The sequence below is a fragment of the Pipistrellus kuhlii genome, unplaced genomic scaffold (genome assembly GCF_014108245.1).
Source record: "Pipistrellus kuhlii isolate mPipKuh1 unplaced genomic scaffold, mPipKuh1.p scaffold_m20_p_26, whole genome shotgun sequence".
Classification (NCBI taxonomy): domain Eukaryota; kingdom Metazoa; phylum Chordata; class Mammalia; order Chiroptera; family Vespertilionidae; genus Pipistrellus; species Pipistrellus kuhlii.
Genome location: NW_023425525.1, coordinates 7284174 through 7311177, shown reverse-complemented (window position 1 = coordinate 7311177; position 27004 = coordinate 7284174). Strand labels below are relative to the sequence as shown.

The window sequence follows — 27004 nt, the reverse complement described above, 5'->3', positions numbered from 1 at the left end:
CTGAGCTACTCAGAGTAAATTTAGATTTGGGTTCCAGTCACAACCTTTCATTCACAAGCTGTGTGACATTGGCTATTAGCTTTACATCTGTAAAATGAGTGTCAACATTCCCACGGGATTGCTGTGATAACAAAATGAAATAACAAAGGTAGGCAATTCTTTAAAATATTCTGCTGATACGGGATAGGAGGGCTTTAATAGAATTCTCACACCGCTCTCGGGTTTTTGAGAACCCTTGTGGCCCTGTGACTAAGACCAGCCACCAAATGTCCACCAATGCAGAATGCCAGAGAGGATGGAGAAGTACAGGCAGGGGATCCCATGGAAGGAGAGCATGGTTTGCTCTGGAATAATCTGCGTCTCCTATCTACATCCATCTGTTGTTTTCAAAGAGAAGCAGGAAAATATAATGGTGATGAGTATAGACTTGGGAGTCAGACTACGTGAATTTCAATTACCTACTGGCTCTGCGACTTTAGCCAAGTTACTCAGTTTCCTCATCTGCTAAATGGGGATAAAAATAGCGCATACCTCATAGGATTGTTGTGAGAGAGGAGAGAACATACATATCATGTAGATGTTAAGAGTCAGCTCTGGAGTGAGAATGCCTGGGTTCAAAACTGAGCTGCTGTTTCTCAGACAAGCAAGGTACCTTCACTCATTCAAAATATGGGGAAGTATTAGTACCTACCTCTTAGGATTGTTTCATGTGTTCATAAAGTGCCTAGAGATGACTAGCACACGAGAAGCACTCAACAAATGCTGTGAGAATAATTAATAGAGCACGGCATGTATGACTGCATGTTAGAGTTATATATACCATCATTATTATTGGCATTATTATTACTCTGAGCCCTGGCCAGAGCATGCCCTGTCAGTTTAAGAATACTTTGTAACTAGCACACATGTAGACTTTGGAATAATCATAAAACATGTCTCTGAACAAATCCTGTTCCCTAGATGTGGCAAGTTCACTTGTCGCCAGTAGGAAAGTGAGCCTGTGCCTCACCAGGGAAGCACGGAGGGATGGGAGAGTCAGCAAGATGCCTGGGATGGACAAGCAGGCACTCAAAGCCACCCCCACACAGCTCAGCTCTCCATCCAGCGGCCACTTTCTCCCCAGGCACCCAGAAGCCCAGTTTCCCTTCCTTTTTCAAATGGGGCAAGACTGGGAGGAAGTGAGGAGCACTTACTGGCATCAGGACAGCGGAAGATCCCGGCATCGTAGGGTTGGGCAGGGTCCCGGGCATGGAGGCTGGCATGGGCTGTCTCTGTCTGTTGTGGATGTGTAGCAGAGAAGATAGAGAGCCTGGAACAGGCCTGGGGACAGGAACAAGAGAAGCAGGTATTATTCCTGATGCCCGGGGCAGGGGACTCACTGCCTGTTCCCTGGGACCAGAACCAGTGGGGGCAACACCATTCTATGCAAAGCAGATCAGATCCTCTGGTGAGAGCCACATAATTGAGAATATTAGGGAAATAATAACAAATAAAACACAAGTCTGGCTTCCTTTGCTGCTTCCTACTTAATACATCAAATTCCACTTCATTTCCTGACCTCTGTTATCTAACTGATGTTCCACAGACAACAAATTGATAAATCTTCTAACCCCAGCGTGTTAGCAGGGAGACTTAGTGGTGAGATCCTGCAGTGACTAGGAAGTCTCTGCTCTCTGGAGAACTTCAGAGCAGAGATGTGTGCACATGTGTTTTACCCACACTCTCACACCTCTGCCTGGAAGCCCTCCTGGCTTGGCTCGGAATACATTCACACTCTCTGGAGTTGCAGAGCCAGCTTCATTCAGGAATTCCCAACAGAAATCTATTTTGACCTTTTCACTGTTCTCCACTGCGAATGGAACAAAAAACAAAATCCAGGACACAAATGAAAACAGTTGGGTTGTGTTCAGGCCACTATAGTGGGACGAGTCCGGAGCCCAGCCCCCAATTTCCGACCCCTCGTTTCATAATAACTCGAGGTGTGAGGCTGTTTGACAGAAACTGATTTTGACCTGACCTGCAGGACTTGAGCAAGCATACTTTCCTCGGGGGAGTACATAGCTTGAGCTTGTGATTTAATTTGCCAGAAAAGATTTTAAGGGCCTTAAGTTGAATTAATGAGCCGGGGAATATGGGGCTGAGGGAGAAAGGGAATTATTTGTGTTTATTAAAAATGGCAAATAAGTGACCTGTCCGGTGCCCTTGCTCTGGGGAGTTGTACAAATGACAGACCATGAAGTTAGAGACTTAACAACAAACAAGTAAACAAACCCGCCTCAGGACCTCTGAATGGATATGTCAAACCACCTTATCCTGAATGCCATGATAGAAACTATTGCTAACAAAATGAATGCATTTGCTTTAAAAAAAAATTTAAAAATCCTCATGTGAAACTTGCAGACAGAGCCAGTCTGTACAGGACTGTGCTTTGGGGAATGAGTCCTGGCCAGAGCCCCCTCCGAGCAGAACGATGCCTCTCTTTGGGGCTCATTCACCGCCCGTGGGTGCCTTGTGGAGAACTGGAAGACTGAAATGGGGAAGAGGCCAACACACTCTGTCTTCACAAGGCTGTCTTAATTCCAAGGAATATTACGTATCCCACTTTTGCCTGATAGCTCCTTTGGAAGCACAGCTAGCTATCAGTGTCTCACACATCATAAAAAGATTAGTCAGAAATTAGTCTATACTTATATGTTTAGAAAGTTGTATAAGTGAAAATAGAAAAGAACATAAAGCCTTTACATTGTTTGTGTAGTTATACAGAGGTTACACCCAGTTTTTAAAAACAGAATGTGTGTGTGAGTAGTTACATGTAAGCAGCTTGTAACGACGAGATGGGTGTCGTTAGAGAAGCACATGGAGTGCTTGGTTATTCCTTGCCACGTGCCCTGGGGAACTCTGGAGGATGGATTCACAGCAAGGTCTGGGAGGGCCTCTGAAGGCCCGTCAGCTTTTCTGGTTCCAGAAAACTCTGGGTTTCAAGTGCTCCAGAACTCGCCAGCAGGTGGTAACTTCCCCAAGTCTTATCTCATTCAGAGGTAGCTGCATGGAATCAGAGGGGTGTACCATGTGGCTCAATCAACAGACAGTGCTCATTTATATTCTTGTCTTAATGTTTTGTTTGAGACATTTAATGAAAATAAATAGCTGTATAAAACTGTATCATGCTTAATAATTTTCAGTTCCTTTAAAGATAAGATTAATAATCTGAACTCCCCAGTTTCATAAGATTCATTGAGAGTATTTCTACAGATAGCTAATTATTTATCCATCCACTCACCCTTTCACCTATAGTCCTATACATCCATCCAGATAGATAGATGTGCATATATATATACACCTCTACATGCATTACATACATGCATGTAGCTTTCTACCATGTGTCTGTTTCCCTAGTCACAGAAGAAATAATACTTCCAATATAGTTAGGGAAAAGCAAAAAACTATTACAGGAAAGTCAACTCAAATGCTTTATTGTGTTGATTGGCAATATCATCCTCTTGAACAAAGGGCAAAATATATACACTACCATCATTTCCATTTTATTCTCAACATATTAATAAAAATCTGGTTAAAAGTTTTCACTCATGTTTTCTTTTTAAAAAGAAATCATTAAACAACTTAATGGAGATGTGAATGGAGATGCTGAAGTAATTAAATTTTAAAATGAGTTTTCATTCTTCCCAAGACTATGGGAAACTCCCAGTGGTACGAAATAATTGGGGAATGGTATGTTTCATTCAATGCAATGCTCCTATTAGGTCAGTCATTTCCACACATGCATAAATCTACTCGGTTTTAAAATATCAAGTATTCCTTCATTAATTAAGGCTTTCAAGGTACCAGGTTCTCTTGGGATTAAAATAATAACTACCTAATGATGCCAATCGGACCAATTAGCAACATATACTTGAGGGGGAAAATGGTTATTTGAGAACCCTGTCTGTTTGGATTCTAAATGATTTTTGAATTATTGTTTTATATAGATTCTGTAAATAATTTCCCCATCCCCACCTACAAAACTGATGGAGTTTTCTAGGCTTCTTGTTTGGGCTTTTAAAACTACAAAAGCTGAAAGGAATAAAAAAATCTATGCCTATCCATCACATGGTATACAAAGGACTAGACTGAAGCAATTGTGTAGCTTGGCCCAGGAAATAATCATTTGTTCAGAATAGTCAGATCACTGAAGCAAGAGTGGTAAGAGAATAATTGCATTAATTAATTCCCCTTGTGTATATAGACATGATTATTTAATACCTTGCACTTGCATAAAACTTTTTATATTGCACTTATAAACTGCTTCATGTTTTTCAAAATATCTTCACCTTCACGTGACTTGCAAAAATGCAGTGTGGTATATAGGGCATATTACTCCCATTTTCTCAGGAGTAAGCTGAATTCCAAAACATTTACATCTGTCCAAGGTCAGATGGGTTACGAAAAGAAGCAGGATTTCTATCCAACTTGCAACAGAGTATTTCCTCCACCACACCCTGATGGATCCCGTAACGAAGTTGTTATTGATTTTTTTTATACTAAAATAAATTCACAGTCCATTTCCTTTAATATTCACCCTGCTCCCTGGACTTTGTGATGAAGTAGTAAAATTCTGAAATACTGCTAATATGAGAAGTCACTCATCCATGGGAAATTGTGTTTTCTTCCTTTAAAAAGAAAAAAACAACCAACTTCCCAAACAACACATGGGTTAGACTCTGAAAATAAGGCGGCAAATCGCAGTAAAGTTGTGAAAACAAAGGCCCGACATTCTCTCTCCAGTGCAGGCTTGTTGCCATGAGCTAATAATTCCAGGCTTTGAGCAAGCCGAGCCTCCTTTTTAACAACCCTGTGCCTCTAGGTAAAGCATTTCTACTAAAAATTACTGAGGCATGGAACAAGGTAAGATGTGTGAGCTCATGTTGGATTGTTCAATTACTAAACGGAGTCCCGTAGCATTAAGAGTTTTCCAATGTGACAGATGATTCCTCTTTATACACTTGTATAAACATAATGCTTACGGCTGAAATCTATGTAGTAAGCTTTTCTTTCAATTAAAATGTCAAGGAAGACAGACTGTGTTTTCACTGTCTTTAACAGAATGCTAGGTGCCACAGCAAGCGATTTCATGTCCTCGTGGGGGGCCAAAGGATGTTTTCCTGACGATGGGTGTCTGAGACTCAGGACTGAGTCTGCTGGCCCTCCTGCCTTTGGACAAGCCCAGCTATCTTTGAGGAGCGCAGGACCAGTGTTTTTGTTTGGAAGGTCTTGGGAGGGACACTGCAGACTACTCTCCTTTCCCATGTCTTCTCAAGATTTAGGACCTTCATTAACCTTTCAGAACACACAGGTCTGCCATGTGTGTGATCAGACAAAGGGAAGAAGCAGGCGATGAAAAAAATTAGGTCAGAAAATGAGAAGATCAATGTAAGCACCCTAAATCAGATAGTAGACCTTGAGCAGATTTAAAAAAAGAAAAAGAAAAGAAAAAAGATACGTAAAAGACCTGGGGGTGAGGGAGCAGAATGAGAAAAGCTTCAAAGCAATTAAATGGCAGAAGGGTGGGCAGGAAGCAGATGAGTCAGAGGCCAGGTTTCTGACCTGGGAGAACCTGCCTTAAATGGGCTCTTCGCTTCCTCACCTAATTACTGAGTGGACAGGCCACCTGGAAAACTCTTGAAACTAAAATTCAGATTCTAAGCCTAGAAATAAAAATGAGATGCTCTTAATCTAGCAAGACTATCTGTGCCATTATGATAAAGGTGTTCTCCACTGCTCACTGATACATCTACTGTTAATGGTTCATCCAGCACCCGACTCAGAGTAGGTGGCCGGTGTCTATTAAATAAAAAAGAGCCAGTACAGCACTTATTAATGTCAAGAGGACATTTGAAATGTGAATACACCCCCAAAAGAAGGTGTTCCTAAAAGATCAGAGAAGTGGGGAAAAAAGGACCCAATACATTCTGCAGGGCCCACACTTCTTTCTCATTTAAATATAACATAATTTCACACACAGACTAGAGGGAGCTTCTTGTCAGGATCTTTGTATTTGCTAATGAAAAGAACCCCTGCTTCCTTTGCACCTTCTTACGTGAACACAAACTCTTAATTCTCAATAGAAGGCAGTTTGTATAATAATAAGAAGTGCTCATTTACTTAGTCTCCTCTTAACTGGAAATCTGTTGTTGTTTTAAAGAATAGTTTTGAGTTTTTAGAGAGAGGAAGAAGAGAGGGAAAAGAGAGAATATTGATGTGGGAGTGCAACATCAATAGACTGCCTTCTGCAAGCCCCCTACTGGGGCTGGAGCCCACAGCCTGGGCATGTGCCCTGACTGGAATAGAATTAGCAACCTCTTGGTGCCCAGGATGATGCCCAACGGAGCCACACCATCCAGGCCTAACAGGAATTTTAAAAATCCTATTTTTGTAAAGAAAGTGAACTGTCAGGATAATCAGGTAGACTGGAAATGGAAAGGCAACAGAGCTAATTGTGTAATCATTGTTTCATGATTACACTGTAAAATGGGGTAAATGGGCACAGTAAATGGTATGCCATGGTGGAATCCCAGCTCCATCACTTATAGGCTGTGTGACCTGGGGCAAGTTACCTAGCCTCTCTGTGCCTCAGTTTCCTCAACTTTAAATTAGATAATTGAGCTATTTACCTCATGGCATTATGAGTTATCACATCTTAAATACCCTGAATATGTTCAATAAATTTTGTTGTTTTTGTTAGTTGTTATTCTGAAACACAGATCAAACAGCAGATTAATCACTAGTGTTCAAACAAGAAACTACAGCTCAAGGCTAAGACCCTACAGAACACCAGCCATTAGCTTTAATTAAAGAACTACAACCTAACAAATATCAAAATGCCTCAAATTCCTTGTGTCTATAAGACATTTTTTAAAAACCCAACTCTTGCTTGAGTTTTTAAAGAAGGACCAAATGAACTCTTCTCACCCACAATTTTACAGAATTTCAAAATGACTTCAGATTATTTCTCAGAAAGGATTCGTGAAAATATTTCCTCAAAATGGAATCAAACTAGTTCCCCAGAGGTCAGTTCTCAGTATCTTGTTTTTCGTGAAAATAATGACAAATTCCAACAGAAGCAATAATTTGGGCAAACAAGAAAGCTATCTGGCCCATATTTTAAAAGACATATTACCCGTATATTTTTCTTTTTTTTTAATGAGCTCACACTCTGCACTGCCTCACTGCCAAATTCCTGAAATTGGATGGTAAATACAATATTTCCCCTTTTAACAAGTGAGAAATTTAAGACAAAGAAATATTTAGCCTGAGAAAGGGCACCAAAATACCAGCAGAATTCAATTAAAATGGGTATTTCCCCTTCCAAAGCTTTCTTACGCTCAAGGGAGAACCACTGCTAAAGATCTAGGGTCTTTTTTATAAGAATTTCCCCCACCCCACCCCTTTCCTTTGGTGAATGATATTTAGGCGTGCTGAAAGAGAATTTTGCCTTAATATCTGTATCCTAACCTCTGCCTGGTCCCCTGAGCCTCATTCTATCCTAAAAAACTAGTAAAACTGCCAATGAACAACAGCAAATGCTCCAGCTTATCAGAGATCCTGGTAAGCCCATCTCCTTGGAACAGAACTTGACACTGCTCCAAGGCCTTGCACCTTCTGGCCCCTCTCTGCTCCCCTCTCCCCAACTACTCCTTCCCCCACCCCCCCACCTACTGCTCATGGCTCTGGACTCCATACATGTGCCATAGTGACTTTCTCCGGGATTCACAGAAGCCTGTCTCCCTTCTAGCCAAAGAGCCTTGAGCATAAGTTATCCTCACCACCTTCCCTCAGAAGCCACACTACATTAGGGCCTCATTAGGAGTGATCTCAGTGCACCGTATACTTTCCCCAGTAACACTAATCACCATTTATTCAATCAATGAATCCATGAGTTAATCCAAAATCAATGACACACCTAATATGGGTAAGGGTCAGGCCCCGTACACTCCTATTTCAGAGTGGAAAACTGGTTTGGCAACTTAGGCCATTTGCTTAGTAATTCATTTACAAATATCCAATTGGTGACACTATGATGATAGATTTCAAGGATCTCTTCAACGAGCAATGGACAATGCCAAGAACAGTGATTACTAAATTATCTTTGCTAACTAAAGAGAAGAACTTAATTGATTTACAAGTCATAAATGAAACTCCAACTTACCTTAACAGTCTAAAAAACCCATGTTCTTGAAAAGCATAAATGATTACTCCTAAGGTAACCTGTACTTTTTATCAGTGGCCCGTAGGTTAAAGTCAAGCTTTCTGTTATATATGAGACCCATTTGTTTTTTGCATCAATTAAATTAATTTCCATTTGAAATTTGGTTTTAGGCATTTTCAGGAAAAGCCCAAGAATAATTCAGGAACACTCATCTGTCTCCAATCTATACGATGTTTTAAAAATTGGATGCCTGCCTCACAATAAAGTTGCACTGTATAAAGTTCAGAGCTCTGGGCTCGGAGGTACCAGTTACACCCACACCAGCGTCAGCTGAACATCTCGTTTCTGCCTTGCACTGACTTATCAATATTGACAAGAACACTTTTGGAGTCATTATCACCGGGGGTGTCAGAGATTTAATTTACCACATAAGATAAATTTGGGGCTCTTTTAAAGTCAATTTTGTACTACTAACATCTTTATTTTGTAGATGTAGTGTCTGATATCTATCTTGGAAATTGAACTTCTTTTTCTTTAAGTGAAAGCCAGGTTTCGAGAGCGCCAAGGGTAGTAATAAAACGCAATGCAGCTGATAGAGCTGCCTTCTGCCAGGGCTTTGCTGGGTTTATAGCATAGATGCTGCATCTAATCAGGCAAGATGCTCACCCGCTTATGCTTTCAAGTGTTTTAAGCAGAGAGAGCAGTAACAGGAGAGGAGATGCAAATTTACGGCCATTCTTTTAAGACTATTTAATCAATCACTTTTTTTTTTTTCACTTTAAATGACTGATTTCTGGACCATTAATCTGAATTCCTCATGCAGTCAGCTGATTCATTTAAGTTAACCAAAAGCATGGTTGGATTGTTTTCTGATGTATATTATTATTAAGGGGAAATTCTGTTTTCAAAATCTTATATTTTTTCCTTGTAAAGAGCTAATGGCTCTTTATAAAGACCCTTTATAAAAGACCCTAAATGCCTGAAGACTTTGACTTGAGCCATGGGTCAGACTTACAGACATGAAGAGATGGCTTTTCAATTAGCCAATAACTTCTCAGTTGCATCAATTATTCACAAAGTTACCCTTAGAAAAGGAAAGTAAATGCAGATAAAAAGACATGCAATAAAAGATGATTTTGAATGCAGGCTCAAATAAATGACTTACATCTGGTTACATGTGTATTAAAAAATTCTTTATAGAGACATATCTCTAAGTAAAATGTCTTCCTGTTTGTGACTTGTTAATAAGCTTCCCCCTTGTTTCATAAAAACAAATAAGGAGCCCTCTGATTATGAGTCTTGTCATTTACATGTGATTGCTGCTTGCATCCATTCACCATAAATGAATAATTCATGAAAACATTCACTAGCACATTGCTCTGGATGTTCTGGAGAGGCAGAGAGCTTTCTGAGCTTGCAGACCCAACCACTGCCCACCCCCACGCCCCTCCTCAACTCTAAAGTCAGCAATTCTATTTTGGTTTCTCATGGATTTTCAGCTTGTCAATTATCAAATTTTAACGAATAATTTGTGGTGGAATCCACACCCATCACAATCTCCCAATACCTAGGTTTCAAATACACAGCTTAATTTTGTAATTATAACTGCAAAAACACTTCAGCACAAACAGAGAGGGGGGCAGCTTCTCATATTGGAACAATGATCCTTTTAATTAGTCTGAAATAAAGGTTTCCCTCTTTTGTGCTCCAGAGTTAGTCCTTTGTTACTAAACAGAATAACATCTCTTAGGAGAGGTGGCTCAGGTCTCTGAATAAGCAGTTCTGTCTTTTAAGTAGGTTGCCATCAGCGCATCAGGGCTGGGTCTATACAGAGCACTCTGAGAATAACAGAACTCCAAATCGGTGAGCTGCCAGGAAAAACATTTTCACTACTGAGTAGTAACTGCCACCTGACCCTACCTGCTAAAGAGCTATGATAACATTCCCTAAGTGCCTGTGCTGAGCGCTACGGAGGGCTCTGTCTGTGGTGTCTGGGATGGTTAATTTCATGTGTCATGTTGTCTAGGCCTCGGGATGCTCAGATCACTCAGGCAGCCTTTACTCATCCTGTGCCTTCTGCAAGACTCCCCACCAGGTCACCCTCACTAATGCCTTTATCTAACCTCTTCTTGAATCTCCAGGCAGGCTCCCTCAGACAGTTTTCAAATATCTCTCCTGGGAGACCAAATTTATGGTTCTATCTAACCAGCCACTCACCAGTATTATTTCAGCTCTTTAGGAAGTGGCACTAGAAATTATTAGCTCCACAAATACACTGGCAGAAGAGGGATGTGTCAATGTGTGACTTAGGGCAGCTGTGATGGCGTGCGTAGACTATGCAATCTTAGGCTGCTAAAAGCCCAATTTTTCAAGTTTTGTTCTTAATGATAAAAAGGACGGGGATGCTAAGAGGATAACTTGTACTCCAAAGAAACACAGAGAGGCTTGGCAAACTCCTTGGTTATAATTCCTTAGTTAAAACCAGCAGAGAGCTGAAAACCATGGCTGAATTCAAATCATTGAAAACCAGCCCGGCCAGCACGGCTCAGTGGTTGAACATCAACCCATGAACCAGGAGGTCTTGGTTCAATTCCCAGGCAGGGCACAGGCCTGGGTTTGGGCTCAATCCCCAGTGTGGGGCATGCAGAAGGCAGCCAATCAATGATTCTCTCTCTCTCTCCCTTTCTTCCACACTCCTTCCTTCCTTCCATCCCTCAAATCAATAAAAATATTTAAACACACACACACACACACACACACACACACACACAAATCTACAAAAACTATAGAATTGGCTGTGAGATTTAAAGAAAACCTTGTTGGGCAAGGGCTGAACATCATCTGAGAAGGGAGGAGGGAAACATGAAGAACTTAAGAAGGTTCAGGGGTGCACAGAAAAATATGAAAGGCCAGAAGGGAAGTCCTAAGTGGAAAAGTAAAAGGAACAAAACAAGAAGACTCGGAGATTATGATAATGATCTTCAAGTTTCTAAATTACTATATTCAGGGAACGGTGACCAGTTACTTTCAAGCACAACCAAAGCAGAATAATAACAATAATAAAACAGCAGCACATGAGATTTCAGTCAGAAGGAAGAATAGCTCCCAAGAACGAATAGTGTAAAACAATTAAATGGCTTACTGAGGTTTTGGAATTTCCTCTTATTAGGCTCTTAAAAAATAGATTCGTCCCCATCTGGCATGGTTTCTAGGGAGGAGGAGAAACTGGCAGACCTCTCAGAGTCCTAAATTAGGTCTATTATTTTCACTTATTCCAATCACAGTGGCTGACAGAAATGCTAGAGATAATGCTGGCTGCCACCATTCAGCAGCAAATGGAATAAAGCAGCCTCGTGAGGCCGCAAGACGTAGGCTTTGGGCTGCCCAATGGCTTGGCCACAGACCAGGAGTGTGCGATCTGGGCAAGTCCTCTAACTTCTCTGATTTCTGATTGGCAAAAACAGGTCTCTAATGCCCACTTGGTAGGTGTAATGTGAGGATGGTCTGATAATCGTATATGAGATAACATTCTGTGTGTGCTTGGCCCTTGAAGGATGATCAGTGTATATTCTATCCAAGAGACAATCTATTTCAGATAATAAAATTATTGCTAGTGTCGTTTTAAAACACAAGTAAAGCTACATTGCTCTACATTTCGGGGTGAAGCAATTTGGGGGAAAGGCCCCAAATATCCAGTCTCTCGGTAGGATCTGAGTGTCCTTTCCATTACCGAGGGCCCTAGTGTACCTCAGTGTACCACCTTTTTGGGGAAATCTGCTCTGATTCCTCTGAACCAGGCTCGTACAGAGAGGTTTGCTGAATGACTTAATGAGGGTGTCTCACTGATAAGGGTCTCTCATTTCCTGGCAGCAGTCTGCCCATTACACATCCATGATAGACCTCTTTTTAAGGGTCAGGATAATTTTTTTCTTTCTTTTTTTTTTAAACATATATTTTATTGATTTTTTACAGAGAGGAGAAGAGAGGGATGCCCTTGACCGGAATCGAACCTGGGACCTTTCAGTCCGCAGACTGACGCTCTACCACTGAGCCAAACCGGTTTCGGCCTTTTTTTTTCTTTTTTTTAAAATATATTTTATTGATTTTTTTACAGAGAGGAAGGGAGAGAGATAGAAAGCTAGAAACGTCCATGAGAGAGAAACATCGACCAGATGCCTCCTGCACACCCCCTACTAGGGATGTACCCGCAACCAATGTACATGCCCTTGACCGGAATCAAACCTGGGACCCTTCTGTCCACAGACCGACACTCTACCACTGAGCCAAATCGGTTTCGGCAAGGGTCAGGATAATTTTCAACACTATCCTGAAGGAACACTCAACTAATAATTGGCTTGAGCTAGGGGGTTTGGGAGAGGGCTTGAGTTTCTAGGAAACTCATGTGTCCTCCTTGTGCAAACTTTCCGGAGCTGCTTTTCAAGTTCTCCCACTTTGCAGGAGTACTTATCATGAGACTAAATTGATATTCATCTGAAACACTTAATAAAATAATAGCAATAAAGTTCATAATAATGATACTTGGCATTTACTATGTACTTTGCATCCAAGGATCTCAAAGGGCTTTTCAACCAGGCTTTGCTATTTTCAGTGCAACTCCTGGGCTGGACATACAAGCAATCTCCGAGTACAGACTGAGTCGGTTCTTTCATTAGGTTCTGAGATGGAGGTGGTGGCCATGCTATGTGCAGAAACATACCCACTACGCACAAGCACCCACAGACATCCACATGCTAAAAGACAGAAGTGATATAAAGGCTTTTGCTCCCAAACACACTTTTGATTGTGTCAGCTGAGCCAAACTTGGAAACTAGGTTTGCCATTTTGATGGATCTGTTATTATGATAATTTTTCCAGTGTCCTTCTCAGTGTATTTATAAGTACAATTTGGGGCATCCACATATGTTTTTTGAAGGCATGACATTTGAAAGGGCTTAGTTTCCCTTTAAGTTCATTCTGAAGGAAATTCTGTTTAGGCTTAAGTGATTAGTTAAAAGCCAAGGGATTTATACATAAAACATCTCTTCTCAGGCACTTTCCCTTCGCTGACGGCCTTGCATTTTGCCGAAGGGAGTGACTTGCTCAGTTTCCCATATTATTCCCCTGACGGTCCTGTTCCTGCTCCCAAACAAATGTGGTATTCGGGGTTTCAAGTTTAAAATGTAATTTGGTATCATTTCAGATGTCTTCCTACAGCTTATAAACATCTTCCCCAGAGGGACTCGGGGTCTGATTTTAATTTGTGGTAGAGTTATGGTCACAGTAAATGTCAATTTAGCTATCGACAATAAGTCCCTAGCAGACTAGGAATGGCAAGTGACTGACAGTACATTTAAAGGACGTGCACACATTACCCTTTGCTCCCAGGAGCTGTCTCGTCCCTAAGAAACCCTCCGCTGGTCTGTGATGACAGCTTGGCTTCACCTCAAGCTCCTAAAACTTGGTCGCTTATCAGAAGAGGAGGCCGGAGTGCAGTTTCCCCGGATGTGCTGATCTGAAGGACATAAAGCCATACAGAGAAGTAACAGAGGCCTTCATTGCATGGCCTTGACTTTGAGAACCCCCACAGGGGTGTCACTGCCTCGCCACTGGTTTGCCTGGTGATCCTGGCCTATGTCCTCAAGTCCTCCCAGCTTCCGTTTCTTCATGAAGAAAAAGGGCCAAGCCAACAAATTTCAAGGACCTTTCCAATCCCAAAGTTATATGGTTAGATATTATGGAGAAGCCGGGAACTATTTATGGGGGAAGCAGCATGTTAGTTGTGAATTTCCCCAAAGCTGGGGACAAGTGGGAAATTCATCTCTGGCCTCTCTTGGACGTTCCCTTTCCTTAAACAAGGCAGGCTCCAAAGGTCTGAGTGCAGGTAACATTTAGAAAAGTACCAGGAGTCCTGAGAAGTAGGGGAGGAGGCATTTGCTTCTCAAATATGAACAATGATCCTTTTAATTAGCAGAAATAAAGGTTTGACTCTTTTGTGCTCCAGAGTTAGTCATTTGTTATTAAACAGAATTAAACTCTCTTAGGAGAGGTAGTTCAGGTCCCTAAATAAGCAGTTGTGTATTTTCAGTGTGTGTCATCGACCTGGGGTTCTGAAAATGATAGAACTCCCCCAAATCGGTGAGCTGCCAGGAAAAACATTTTCACCACTGAGTGGTAAATGCCAGCCGACCCTACCTGCTTTGGAGCTAAGATAACATTCCCTAAGTGCCTGTGCTGAGTTCAATGGATGGTTCTAAGTCTGTGGTGACTGGGATGGTCTTTCGTGTGTCAACTTGCTGGGCCACAGGATGCCCAGAGTCCTGGTTAGACATTATTTCTAGGTGTGTCTGTGTGGGTGTTTCTAGAAGAGAGCAGACTGCCCTCCTCCAGGTGCTGAGGTCTGGAATAGAACAGAAAGAGGGAGAAAGGTTAAATATTTTCTCTCTCTCTCTCTCTCTCTCTCTCTCTCTCTCTCTCTCTCTCTCTGTCAGACTGACTGAACTGAGCTATCAGTCTTCTTCAGGCCCTACCCTGTGTCTTACATCACAGTTCTCCTGGCTCTCAGGTCTTTGGACATGGACTGAGATTGGCACCACCAGCTTTCCTAGGTCTCCAGCTGGCAAACAGTAGATCATGGGATTTCTCAGCCTTCATAATTGGTGGGAGCCAACTCCTTATAATAAATCTTTTTTTTTTTTTGATAGGAGTGAATTACTGGAATTCAGGCATTAACTTTGATATTCTTCATTCTCTACTGCCAATCATTCACCAAGTTATAGTCACTCCACCTCAAAATAGGCCTGGAACCCATCCACTTGGCTCTATCCCCACTGCCATGATCCTGGTCCAAAACACTAACACACTATCTTCTCTCATTTGGTTCTTCCAACCGTTTCTATCTCCAGTTTTGCTCTGCTCCAATCCAACCTCTGCATTGCAACCAGAATGATCCTCCCAAACCAACAATCTAATCCTAACATTTCACTACTGGACATTCTTCCATGGTTTTCCTTAGTGTTTAGTATTTAATAAGATCATCCTTTAAACGTTCTGTCTCTTTGATGTCTGTAGTACCACACTTTCCCACCTGGCTGAATATGTTTCATCCACCTGGCTTTCCTAGAATGTGCCAAGCTCTTTCATACCCCGGGTACTTAATATGTGCCATTGCCTTTGCCTGAAATATTTAGCTAGATCTTCTTTTGTTGATCAACTCTTATTCCTCTTTAAGTCTCGGTTGAATATCACTTTTTAAAAATTTTCTCTGATGCCCAAATTAGAGCTGTCTCTAATTTACAGGATCCTGTAGCTTCACGTACTTTTCCTTTATGATATTTCTAGAATATGTTTATAGTTATTATTATTTATTTCGTGTCAGTTTCTGCCATTAGACTCAAGCCACCCTGATGAGAGGGTCTATATGTCTTTTGACTGCCAGAGGTGAGGTCACTGGGATTTCTTTTGACTATTGGAAAAATCTTTGCTTACTTTCTGGGGTAGTCTGTTCCATTTGGATGGAGGAGAGCACTGAATACCATGACAAAGCTGGAAGCATTTCTAGAAGTTAAGAGGGTTGATCTAATATGAGTACCAACCTACATGCTATTAGTAATAGATCTCCCTTTCTGAAATCGGAGGATATTTTTCTTGATGGGTACAAGAGCAAAAATGCCAAATGGAAATGTTCATTCTAGGACTTACAATTTGGGTTTTAGGTTAATGCTGAAGTATTCAACTGTTCTTATGCTAGTTAAGTGATTTCCATTGTTGCCAATAATTTCAATAGTTGAAGGTCTCCAGAGGGGTTAAAAATCAGGACTTCCATGTAAGATTCCCAAGTGTCAAATATATATGCCAAACAAACCTCTGTAGTTAAAACTGGGCTCAAAGAGCAATAGTTACAAGTGCCTTGGGCTGCTTTCCTTATAAGGCAGAACATTGAAAAAAGATCTGGATTTTTACTCAAAAACAAAGTAAACAAAATCAATGATGTCCAAGTCCAGTGTGGCTGAGAGAATTCATTTTCTTAATATGGAATGGGCTCCGGAGTGATGGCGCAGAGTGGACGTACAAGAATAACTGTCTACTGCAGACTTCTGGCAAACTCTTTGGAGTATTGGTCCACAGCCAGTGTTTTTCTTCATAAATGAATTCCACATCTTTATTAAGTTAAGTATTTCTCTTTTTTTATTATTTGAAACATACTTTAAATATTTTGTTTTATGATGTCCTGGAAACTGATACAGTTCCTTCCAGATCAGGGAAAATGGAAAAATCAATTAATTTTTTTTTTTTTACATTGAGAGTGATTACACAAAAATTATGCCCCAATTTATCCATTACTATGAATATCTTTTGACATCATGTGTGAATAACTCAGGACAACCACAATTAAAGCTGATTGGATGCATTATTTGTTTTCGCAGAAAAGCCCTAAATGATTATTAAATAGAAATATACCCTTTGTGTGAGTTGATCTGTAGAAGACTATATAGTAAAATTTATAGATTTTAAGTTACAATTAGTCTTTTATAGAAAAAAAAAAAACCTCGGCAAGAACAAACCAAGACACATCAAAAGCCTGAAGTGAGCTCCTAATGCCAGATCGTCCCACACAAACAAGTTACCGTTCATAACCCAGAGAATGAATCTTATTAAAATGAATTTTATTGGCATGGATGGCATTTCAAAGTTGGCCCATTTACAGATGAGTTAATTGGCTTTACCCCCAAAATGGAGGAATTTCAGAGCCATTTAAAGCATAAGAATCGCTGAACACAGAGCAGGGGTAGGGAGAGAAAGGAAGGCCAGCCCTGAGCAGAAACCAGAGTTGCCTTCCCCACTCTTCAAAACCACGTTCTCAAAACCTCCTAATGGGTTTCACTGTTTTCTTTTCTGTGCTTATCATAATCAGGGAACCATACATTTGCATCCCTAATGGAGCCTTTTCAAATGTGTGTTGACATTTCAGTAGGTTTGGAATAGCTCTTAATGCTTCTCTCAATTTGGGCGGGTGCCCACAGATCTCCTTATATGGGTTTCAACATATAGACTGTCTGCTTTACTCACGGTAATTTTTTTTTAATCCCTGGGAACCTATCTTAATTATACTCTTAAAAAAGTGAAAACTCAGAAGTCGAATGACTCAGAAAAGAAGCATCTAGCTGGCTATCCACATGCAGAGCAGTATGTTGACTGTATCTGTGAACTCAGGCACCAGTCAAAAGTACCATCCCTTGTGTGGTCAAGTCTTTTTTTTTTTTTTTTTTTTAGCTCCTATTTTTGTCAAAAGGAAATAGATATAAATAAGACCATCAAGATAAACATAGGTTAGGGGAGAAAGTTGAAATCAAGAAGCAGGGAGCTGTTCTAAGCAAAAATTCCACTGCATTTTATTCCTTGCATTTCAGAATAAAATGACTCAGGATCCAAAGGACCCTTAGAAAGGTCATGTAGGTCCCATCTACTTTTTGTGGCTTTGATCAAAATTTGACCCAATAGAAACACAACTGACAATATTTAAATTTTTTTTTTTTTTTAAACATTTACTCAGCTCCTGCTGTTTCAGGAATGGTAGTGGGAGCCTGGGGTGAATTAAAGATCATCCCTGACTTCAAAAAACTCATGATTTATTCAGAGAAACAGACAAGGCTTTACACCCCCTCCCCCTTTCAGAATGATATCTAATCCCCTGGGAGTTTCAGGAGAGAGTTTCTAGAAGAGAAGACACAAAATTGCTCCAGGAAAGATGAGAAGATAGGCCTGCATTGCACATGTGCACATGTGTTCATGTATGTGCATGTGAGGGAGGGACAGGGGATACTGGTGGTAGGGGCTCCAGGCCCAGTTAACCCCACAAGGCAAGTACTTTGTGGGGAAAGTACTTCAACACAAGCTGAGATGATAGTAAAGAGTTACTGTTGCCCACAGTTTAACATGAGATGAAAACAATCTCTAAATGATAACGTTCCCTATCTAGAAATACATGTGATCTGACCTACATCCATTCATTCCAACCCCCTTAGAGATGCCAAATTGGGCACTACATCCATTTAGACTTTTAAGACTTATTTTCCAATGTTTCCTGTAGGTGGCTGAGCTAAGAGACCCATTTGATAGACTCGACTCCACGAATTGGGTTCTTTTTGAATTACAGGGTATTGGAATGAAAGGGAGAGAGAGATTTAGGGTAAGTGGGAGAGAAGGATTGCGAACTCTGGGCAGGGAGTCAGTATTTTTCAGAATCAAAGGAGCTCTTCCTGGGCCTATTATCCTATATTAAGCTGCATTGGAAAAGGTAAAAATGAAGCCAGAATTTGCTCCTACTTCTGATTCTAAACAGAAAGTTGTGTTACTGAGTTTCCTTTCCAGTACTGTATCTGTAGTTTTCATTTATTTTTTACTTTGAGCTCAGTAAATATACATCGGCATGAGATGAGGGGTATGTTTTAGCACTCACTGTTGTGTAGTATTTTCATCAGAGGCACTGAAAGCAGCTTTCTGTGTTTCTTGTGACTTTTACTCTCCCTTTGGGTACTCTTTTTGCAAGAAACTAATTATAGTTCCTGGAAAGTCCTATCTTGCAGTATTATGTGAGATGCTGCACTAACAAAATAAAAGGTAGATTTCCCCATTACTTCCAGCATAAAGTGAAAACACATAGATTTAAAGACAGCTTTCTTTCTCGGTCTACATTGACTTGAAACCTTTTGCAAAATATATTATTGCCTTTTAGTTTCTAAATTGATATTGAAGGTCACTGAATCTACTGTTTCTTTCAAAGAGAAAGGAAGGAAGGATGGAAGGATGGAAGGGAAGGAGAGAGGGAGGGAAGGAGAGAGGGAGGGAGGGAGGGAGGGAGGGAGGGAGGGAGGGAGGGAGGGAGGGAGGGAGGGAGGGACGGAACCTTGGTCATCCCGGTTTAAATATGAAAATGAACCCGGGCCATGAGACAAGGTAGCCTCACAGAGCAAATGGCCCAGCTCAGCCCTTCTCATCAGGCTCTTTCCCTCACTCGCTGTGTGCAGCTAACTCAGAACCCACTCCTTCTGTGCTTCTGCATATGAAAAAATGAGCCTGTAAAAATGTCAGCCAGCTTTTGTCAGGAATAGTCATTAAAAAATAATTGGGTGGGCATTTAGTACATAAGATGCCCAGCTCTCATAAGATAAATCAGTCCATGTGTCCTCAACATGTTGCTCCTGAGTTGCCTCGTGCCAGCAAGCGTTCTGAAGTGTGGAGAAGTCCTAATATAGCTTCTGAAACGAGAAGCTATAACAGAGTTCACATTTCCAAGACTATCCCCAGCCACTTGAAAAACTCAGCCCATGACCTGCCTCTGTAATATATAGTATTTCCACACCGTGGCTGTCTTAATAAACCAATGGATAGTTCCCTCCAATCTGTTTGCTTTTAGTGGACATTTTTTTCTCATCTCCAAAGAAGCTGGCAGTACAATATACAAATGACTAGAATAATCGTGCATTACTCTAGACACCAATGAATAAAATATAGCAAAGACTGCATATCCCTAGAGTGAATTATTCTACTTAGAAAATGATATAATTGACTTTGGGTAGTATATGGGTGGAGGGGAATCCAAGTGTTTTTAGGCTGTAGGGTTATTTTCTGGTAATTGCCTGACTTGAAACTAGTTTGTCAATCAGACAGTTCTCTTAGTCTTATAAGGGGGGTGGGGGGGAGTGTTTTTTTTTTTCGGGGAGGGGGGGATTATGGAAGGAGAATTGAGAAAATGGCTAAGCCCCACAAGACCTTTTTTCTTGTCATGAAGTTGTTGTAAAAAAGATCTGCTATTATGTCTGGGATGGGTGAACTCCGTGGCATTTCGTGTTCAGTAAAAATGTCTCAAACCATTTTTCAAACATTTTGAGGCTTGGCAAAAACCTGAAATCCATCTTGCCAAGCACTCTCCCCTCCCCCCTTAATTCTTAAATCCATGTGTCTTTCAAGGGAAATTTAATCCGTATGTTTCTGATTCATTTACACTTAACTCATCAAAATGGTGTTTTGTAAGAGCTATTTGATGTTCAAGAAGTCTTATGAGCTTCTCTTTTTATACGTCTAAAAAGTGTTTCTTTCTGAGAACCAGAAAATTGTATTTTACCAGCTGTAAGCCAAATGATTTGGAGCTGTGTTAAAAATCAAGAACCTGCTGAATTTAGGAGGCAGGAAAATAGCAGACACAATGACATAAATAAGTGTCCTCGCATGTCTGCCTGCTCTGCCTCTACCCAAAGTCTTTCAAACTCCTCTCCTGAAGGCACCTATCCCATGAAGCCTAAGAGCCAACTATGAAGCTGAGAATTATGGTCTTAGTGCAAAGATTCCCATTGATTCTGGAGATTCCCACTTGTGAATCCTAGCTCAGAATCAATGGAAGTAAAACCTGAAGTCTTTCATTAGATCAATCTATTACATAGGAAATAAAATAATCATTGAATGCCAGAACTAGAAGGGACTTGTGAAATTTCTAGTTTAGTAATTTTTGGATTGTGTTTCAAGGTCTCCTGGGTGGGAGGGGACATGGATTAATGAAAGACCTTTGGGCCAATCAGGGCTCTTTGTTTTCCATATCTAGAGGAGTTTTTGTAAAATTTATTATTTTTCCCATTATCATACAAGAGGATTTAAAAGAAAGTACTCTGAGGGTAAATTTAGTTGAAAGACAAATACCTTAATTTTATATGAGAACACTGAGGTCTGGGGAAGAAATCTTAGCATCGGAGCAGAGCTGGCACTGGTACCCAGATCTCCAGACCCTTGTCCAGCATTCCAGCGACCTTTCTACTAGACCAGATGTTTTCAAACCTGGCTACAATTCATTAGTGGGTGTAACAGTGAGAAATTAGTGAAATCCATTTAATCTGAATGACTAGTATTTTAGGAAAATGCATAGAATGTAACAATAATGTTATACACAGTAAAGATTAAGCATTGTTTCATTAAATTATACACATACATGTAAACATACCCATGTGAGTCTATTGGGCTGTGATATGAAATACATCACTTACTATTTTTCATATGAAAAAAAGTTTCCAAACCACTCTGCCATACAGAAAACCATGTTTCTTTTACTGGTAGTTCAGCCAATAGCAATTTTCAATTTGCCTTGTTAAAGACCACATGGATGGAAAGACTCAACGTGACCCTTCTCACATTGTGGAGGAAACATTACAAAAACCGGCCTATTTACCAACAGTGGCTTAACACACAGATGGGGAGAAATGGACAAAGAGCGAATATGTGCTGGGGAAGGAAAAGGGAGTGACAGATACCTACTTGAGAGAAGAATCACATTTATCTTAATATGATTTACAAACAGTAGGAATGATCTCCGACTGGCATAGAGTGCAACCGTTCAGTGGAAGCCCCAGACATGTTAGCACTAGCATATTTCCAAAGTGCATTTTCCAAGCACTTAACCATCATTAATTAGGTAGAAACATCCTTTGGAGGTCAGGAGACACAATAGTTCATCTCTGCACAACGAAGCTTTGGAGACTAGGGGAATTCGAGTAGCTGGGTAATGACTGTGGGAGGATGAATTGGGTTAACTGGCTGTGAAAATGTCGCGATAAAGCATTGTGAGAAATGCCACGGACACACTGATATCAGTGGGCTGCTGTCCTTTCCCAGCTGAAAGCTGTCTCCCTGAGAAGGGACACAAAGTCATTAAAACAACTATGAATTACCCTCTGGCTCTCTTTTTTCAGAATCCTAATGAAGTGACAAGTTTTCTGTGGTCACAAAGTGCCTGAGTCTCTTTGGGATGAAAGTGTGAAGTAAGGCTGTGTTGGGAATTGTGGTCTCCAGTTGCCTAGGTGGGGAGAGAGGGAGAGGGAGGAAGCAGGAGTTTCAGAGCCCAGAGGTCACATCCTGCAGGTGGGTGGGTGCTGGTTCTGGGGTGGCTTCCAAGCTCTGTCCTCATCAGATGTGCACTCAGAGCATCAAGGCTGGTGCGGGAGAGGGAGGGACAGAGAGAGTAGTGGGAAGCAGAGAGAGCCTGGCCGGTTACCCCATGTCATTTACGGCCCAGGGACAGCACACCCCACCCACTAACTAGACACCAGGGAGCATTAGGCTGGAGGCAGCAAGCAAGCAGTCTGGTTGGCCTCCCCACCCCTCCCTCCAGACCAGAAGGTGGAGTCTTCACACAGCACAGCCTTTGAAAGACTCCAGTTTCTAGAGCCTTCTGGTTGCTGCTCTGAGCCCCTGCACATCCAAGTCTTTCTCTGTATTCTCCCACACCACTGACCCCAGGAGCCAGAACTCAAAATAGGGGCGGAGAGGCATAAACATGGGCAAGAAGATGGAGTTCCTGGCACCAGCAAGCCCAGCAGGCAGGTAGAGAGGAACTGCGCTCCTCACTGCATCAGAGCCAGGTCCCGACCCTGCCACCAGATAGCTTGCTGATGCCAGAGAACTCGACACCTCATTGGGTGGCCTCAATTTCTGAATCTGTTAAGATGAGTGGGTTGGGCTGAAGGCTCTCTACCATTCCTGCCCATCAGTGCATTTAGAATTATGGGATTATTATTCCACCGCTACGGAAGTTCTGGTTGGTGAGTGTGAAGCCAAGTCCAATGGCGTTCCCTATGACCTGTGCACTGGAGCTTCCTCTTTGATCTGGATGGAGGAAACAGCAAAGCAGCAGATGCACAGAGTGAGGGCAAGAGCTGGAGTGAGAACAATAATTTGGCTAGCCAAAGGTCTCTGTGTAGTCCATATTAGAGTGGATGCTGGTAAGAGCCAGACTAAAGGTGAAAATGCAACAAGTTGTAGATTACAAGGGAGTAATCTACATCTACATTCATACTAAATGGGTTTATTATAATTGCTGTTATTATGATTAATTCCAGAGGAATTAAAGGGGATCAACCCTTTGTGGCAGAGTGTTGCTGAGCTGACTGAAGTGTCATGGTACGTAAGAAGATCAAGAAGAGGCAGATGAACAAGAAAAGTTGTTTTATGCCATCTAAAAAATAAATCTATACTAAACTGAAAGGGGTGCAATAAAAAAGACCCTGCTCTTTTGGTGATGAAATACACTGTTTTAAGGTGAGAGCTCAAACCTCATGTTCTGGCCAGTGAAGAGATGGCCACATAGTATAGACCCAGCATTGTGAACCTCTCCTCACCTCTGCTCCTGTTCACAGTTCCACCAGCATTCTGTGACTCTGTTTACCTTTCTGGGAAGGAAGTGTCCAATGACAGAATTTCTCTCTACATTACTGATGCAGAAATTTTTTCCCAAAAGTCACCTGCTCCCATTAGTAAATGACTAACATGTACTGAACATGTACTATGCTAAGTTCATTACAGTCCTTATCTCAGGGATCCCATTTCATAGGTGAGGTAACTGAGACCAAGAAGCATTCAACAGATTGTGAGAAATCACGCAGCTAGCAAGTGGCAAAGTCAGAGTTTGAACACAGATCTGAACAAAATGATTCCCAGGGCACGATCACACAGAGCCATACTGATTTGGGATCAGTAGGCTCCACCATTGTAAAGGAGGCTGCTTTGCAGATCTTCCCTTACACTGATGCGGGCCCCACTGTGGGCAGAGGGGCAGAGCCAAGTGGGTAACCAGGCCCACAAGGCTACGAGAGGCCCAGCTGGCCTCTCTGCCACGTCAGCACATGTATCGGCTCAACATGACTTTAATTCTTTAAAATTCTTTCAAGAGCCTTGATTTAAAAGAAAAAAAAGGTTCATGGGCTCCTACAACACAGTAACTTGTGGTAGCCATTCCAGCTTATATAACACAGCCTCTTGGCTCCCTTTTCCACCTCCCATTAAGATAAGTGATTGAGTCTATGCACTAATAGATACCCTGGCATTCACTGGGAGCCTTATTATTGTTTTTTCCAGGCTTTGCTTTTTTGGACACATCCAGTTCTATTTCAGTCACTCCAGACAGCAAAGAAAAAAAATTCATAAGGTAGAATTTAATTCTTGGTATCATGTGGAGGGAAGGAAGACTGCTGATAGCTCGATGAGTCTTGGCTATTGTATAACTACTGTCGCGTTCTCCACGGTGATTTGAACTATTGATTAATTCTTCTTGGGTGCAGCAGGGCTTCATCAATCATTAAGTAAGCTCTCCTGCCAGGGCAGGTACAGGAAGAAAAGATGTATGGGCTGGTTATGGAGTGTATGTGCACTGCGCAGCGGACTTTGGAGTGCTCAGACAAGTCAATCTCAGTTTTCAAGGCTGGAAAGAGTCAGGAACTGTCGTTGTTTCAACTCAAACTCATGAAGTACAAACCTCGAAAAGTGCCAAGCCTTTTGGCATGCACTTTCAGCAGACCAGCAAAGCCTGCTGAAAAATCACACACTTCAGTTTGGACCACAGACTTTTCCTTGGCCTGGCCCACATTTATCAAAGCCACCCATTCTCCTTCTTCCTCTCAGCAATTCCCCTCATCCCTGCGTCAGGACCACTCCCTCGCATCCTCACATATACTCTTAGATACAAAAGGAGCGCCTTTCTCAGGTCAGAGGACCATTAAAGTAAAAGGAGAATAGAAAGGAGAAACCTGTGTTTTATCCACTGCTTCTCCTGTTTTTTATTTATTTTTTTATTTTTTTAACTCAGTTCCAGATTTGCCCACCCTACATTTTGTCAGGCACAGGACAATGCTCATTCTCAAATCCACATGACTTTCTGCCTGTTCGTCTGGCTTTCCTGGCCAAAGGACACAAGGTAAACTCAGACATTTTATCACGCAGCCTGAGGCAGCCCACACTAGGTGATCTTAGCATGGAACACTTATGAAAGTCTCAGGCCCATCGCTGCTACTTAATCCCACCAACTTCACCATCATAACACTTTTCCACTTGCCACCTTGCCAATTCCTTCTCTCCAATCTCTAAAACACCAGTTTTACCACCAGAAGAGAGATGTGAGATGAAGCAGCAAGCCTAAAAGGTGGCCTTACCCCACTAAAGATCCGCACTGCACATGCCTGCTCTTCCAAATAAACTTCTCTCAGAGCAGCCGGGAATGGAATCCGGTTCTCACGACCGAACTCACTCATCTCCATTTCACTTCATTTTCCCATTCACAAAGCCACCGAGGAGCATGAATGGGGACATGAGGGTCCTTTTTCCAGCCTGCATTGTTTGCATCTCCGCCTCCACTCAGGTCTCTGGAAAGTTGGCAGGTCTTATCAGCACTGGGTCTCACCTCGCTTTAATTAGAATGGTACGTTTACTTCTGTTTCGAGTACCTGACGTAATCACAGACTTGCTTGATTTTCTGAATAAAAAGAAGGCCTAAGAGAAGAGAGGCCGGAGAAGGCAGATGCCCGAGTGATGCTGGGAGCAAGATGCCCTGTGAGCATCAGCCCCGTGTGGCTGACACTTCTACCCGGAGGATCCCGTGCTGTCATCGTGTCTGTGACCTCACTCTATGCCAGGGGCCTTAAAATTATTTCCACTCCTCACAAGGAGGTAGGTATGGCTGTCCTCATGTTACGAAGGTAGAAATTATGGCACAGAGAGGCTAAGTAGCTTGCCAAAGTCACACAACAAGTAAGTGGGAGAGTAATTTCAACCCAGGTCTTTTGACCTTTCAAAGCCATGATACTCTTTTTAGGAGACCCTTCATTCTTCTAAGCAGTAGATGTCTGCCTTCCTGGTGCCACCCCCTTCTTCTTGCCACAGATGTGTCCACCAGGGAAAACCCAGGAAGGCAAGAGGAAGAATGCTGAGTTCAGCACTGGTTTTTGGTTAAGCGTAGGCATGGCCAGCTGACATGTGGAGGGGATAGATGTGTGCCCTCTGCTCAGTGCCTGGCATGTGGAGGGGAGAGATTTGTGCCCCATTCTCTCATGCCATCAAAGCTCTGCCTTCCCCTTCCTGCCAACAGGTGAGGTATAGCTTCAGGAGCCCCTATGGAAAACAAAGCTGCCACTAAGCCATATCCTAGGGAATATAAACCATGCACAGTGTCACCAAGATTCTCCACTGTTGGTGAGCTAGACCTAGTGTGAACTGGACTTAAGGGGTTAGAGCTCATGTGAACTAGGGCAGGTCTGACCCTCAGTTTTCACATTGATAAAAGTATCATACAAGTAAGTAAAGTAAAGCTGGGGAAGCTGAGTAAGAGCCGGGGCTCTATCTGAGGCAGTATACTGGTCGTGATATTGTACTGTATATAGTTTTGCAACCTGAGTAAAGGGTACAGAGGATCTCTCTACATTATTTCTTATAACTGCATGTAAGTCTACACTTATCTTAATTAAAAAAAACAACAATAACCAAAACAGAAACTCCAAACAAAACAATTACCAAATAGTAGAGCTAAAGATTCTCACCCATCCAGGTTGCCATGGGGATGCAGTGAGGCAATAGAAGTCTGACTTAGGATCAGGATGAGCTCTGCTCCTGCCTTGCCTGCCTCTCCGTTAGTCACAAGCAAGATGGGTCTGATTACCGCAAGCAAGTCAGAGCCAAGTCAACATACATTGCAAGGATCTAGAAAAAGAGACCCTGCTCTCTTTACTCATGAAGACTCCCAAGCATGCACTTGGCACTCACGGTCCTGGCCCAATGACTAATAAGCCCCTGTTTTGTTTCAGCTCTGGATGACCCTCCCCCGCCCCTCAGGGAGGCATAGCTGTGGTCCTTCCCTGCGCACAACTAAGCTGGGTCCATAAATACATGCTTTACAATAAGGCTACTACCTGGGAACTTGGATGAAGAAGAATGGAGATATTGTTTGGAAAAATTATCTTTCTAATAAGCCCATATAGTTTTGTCTTTCATGCCCTT

At 41.9% G+C, this 27004-nt stretch overlaps 1 protein-coding gene across 4 annotated transcripts in view; it reads right to left on the bottom strand.

The window, feature by feature from the left end:
- CREB5 (cAMP responsive element binding protein 5) overlaps positions 1 to 27004 on the bottom strand; it is a 383557-nt gene that overhangs the window by 98536 nt on the left and 258017 nt on the right. For all 4 annotated transcript variants that reach the window (XM_045587225.1, XM_036453719.2, XM_045587224.1 and 1 more), the window contains one exon: positions 1194 to 1320. In XM_045587225.1, the coding sequence (XP_045443181.1) occupies positions 1194 to 1320 (127 nt within the window). The remainder of the gene's footprint in view (positions 1 to 1193; positions 1321 to 27004) is intronic.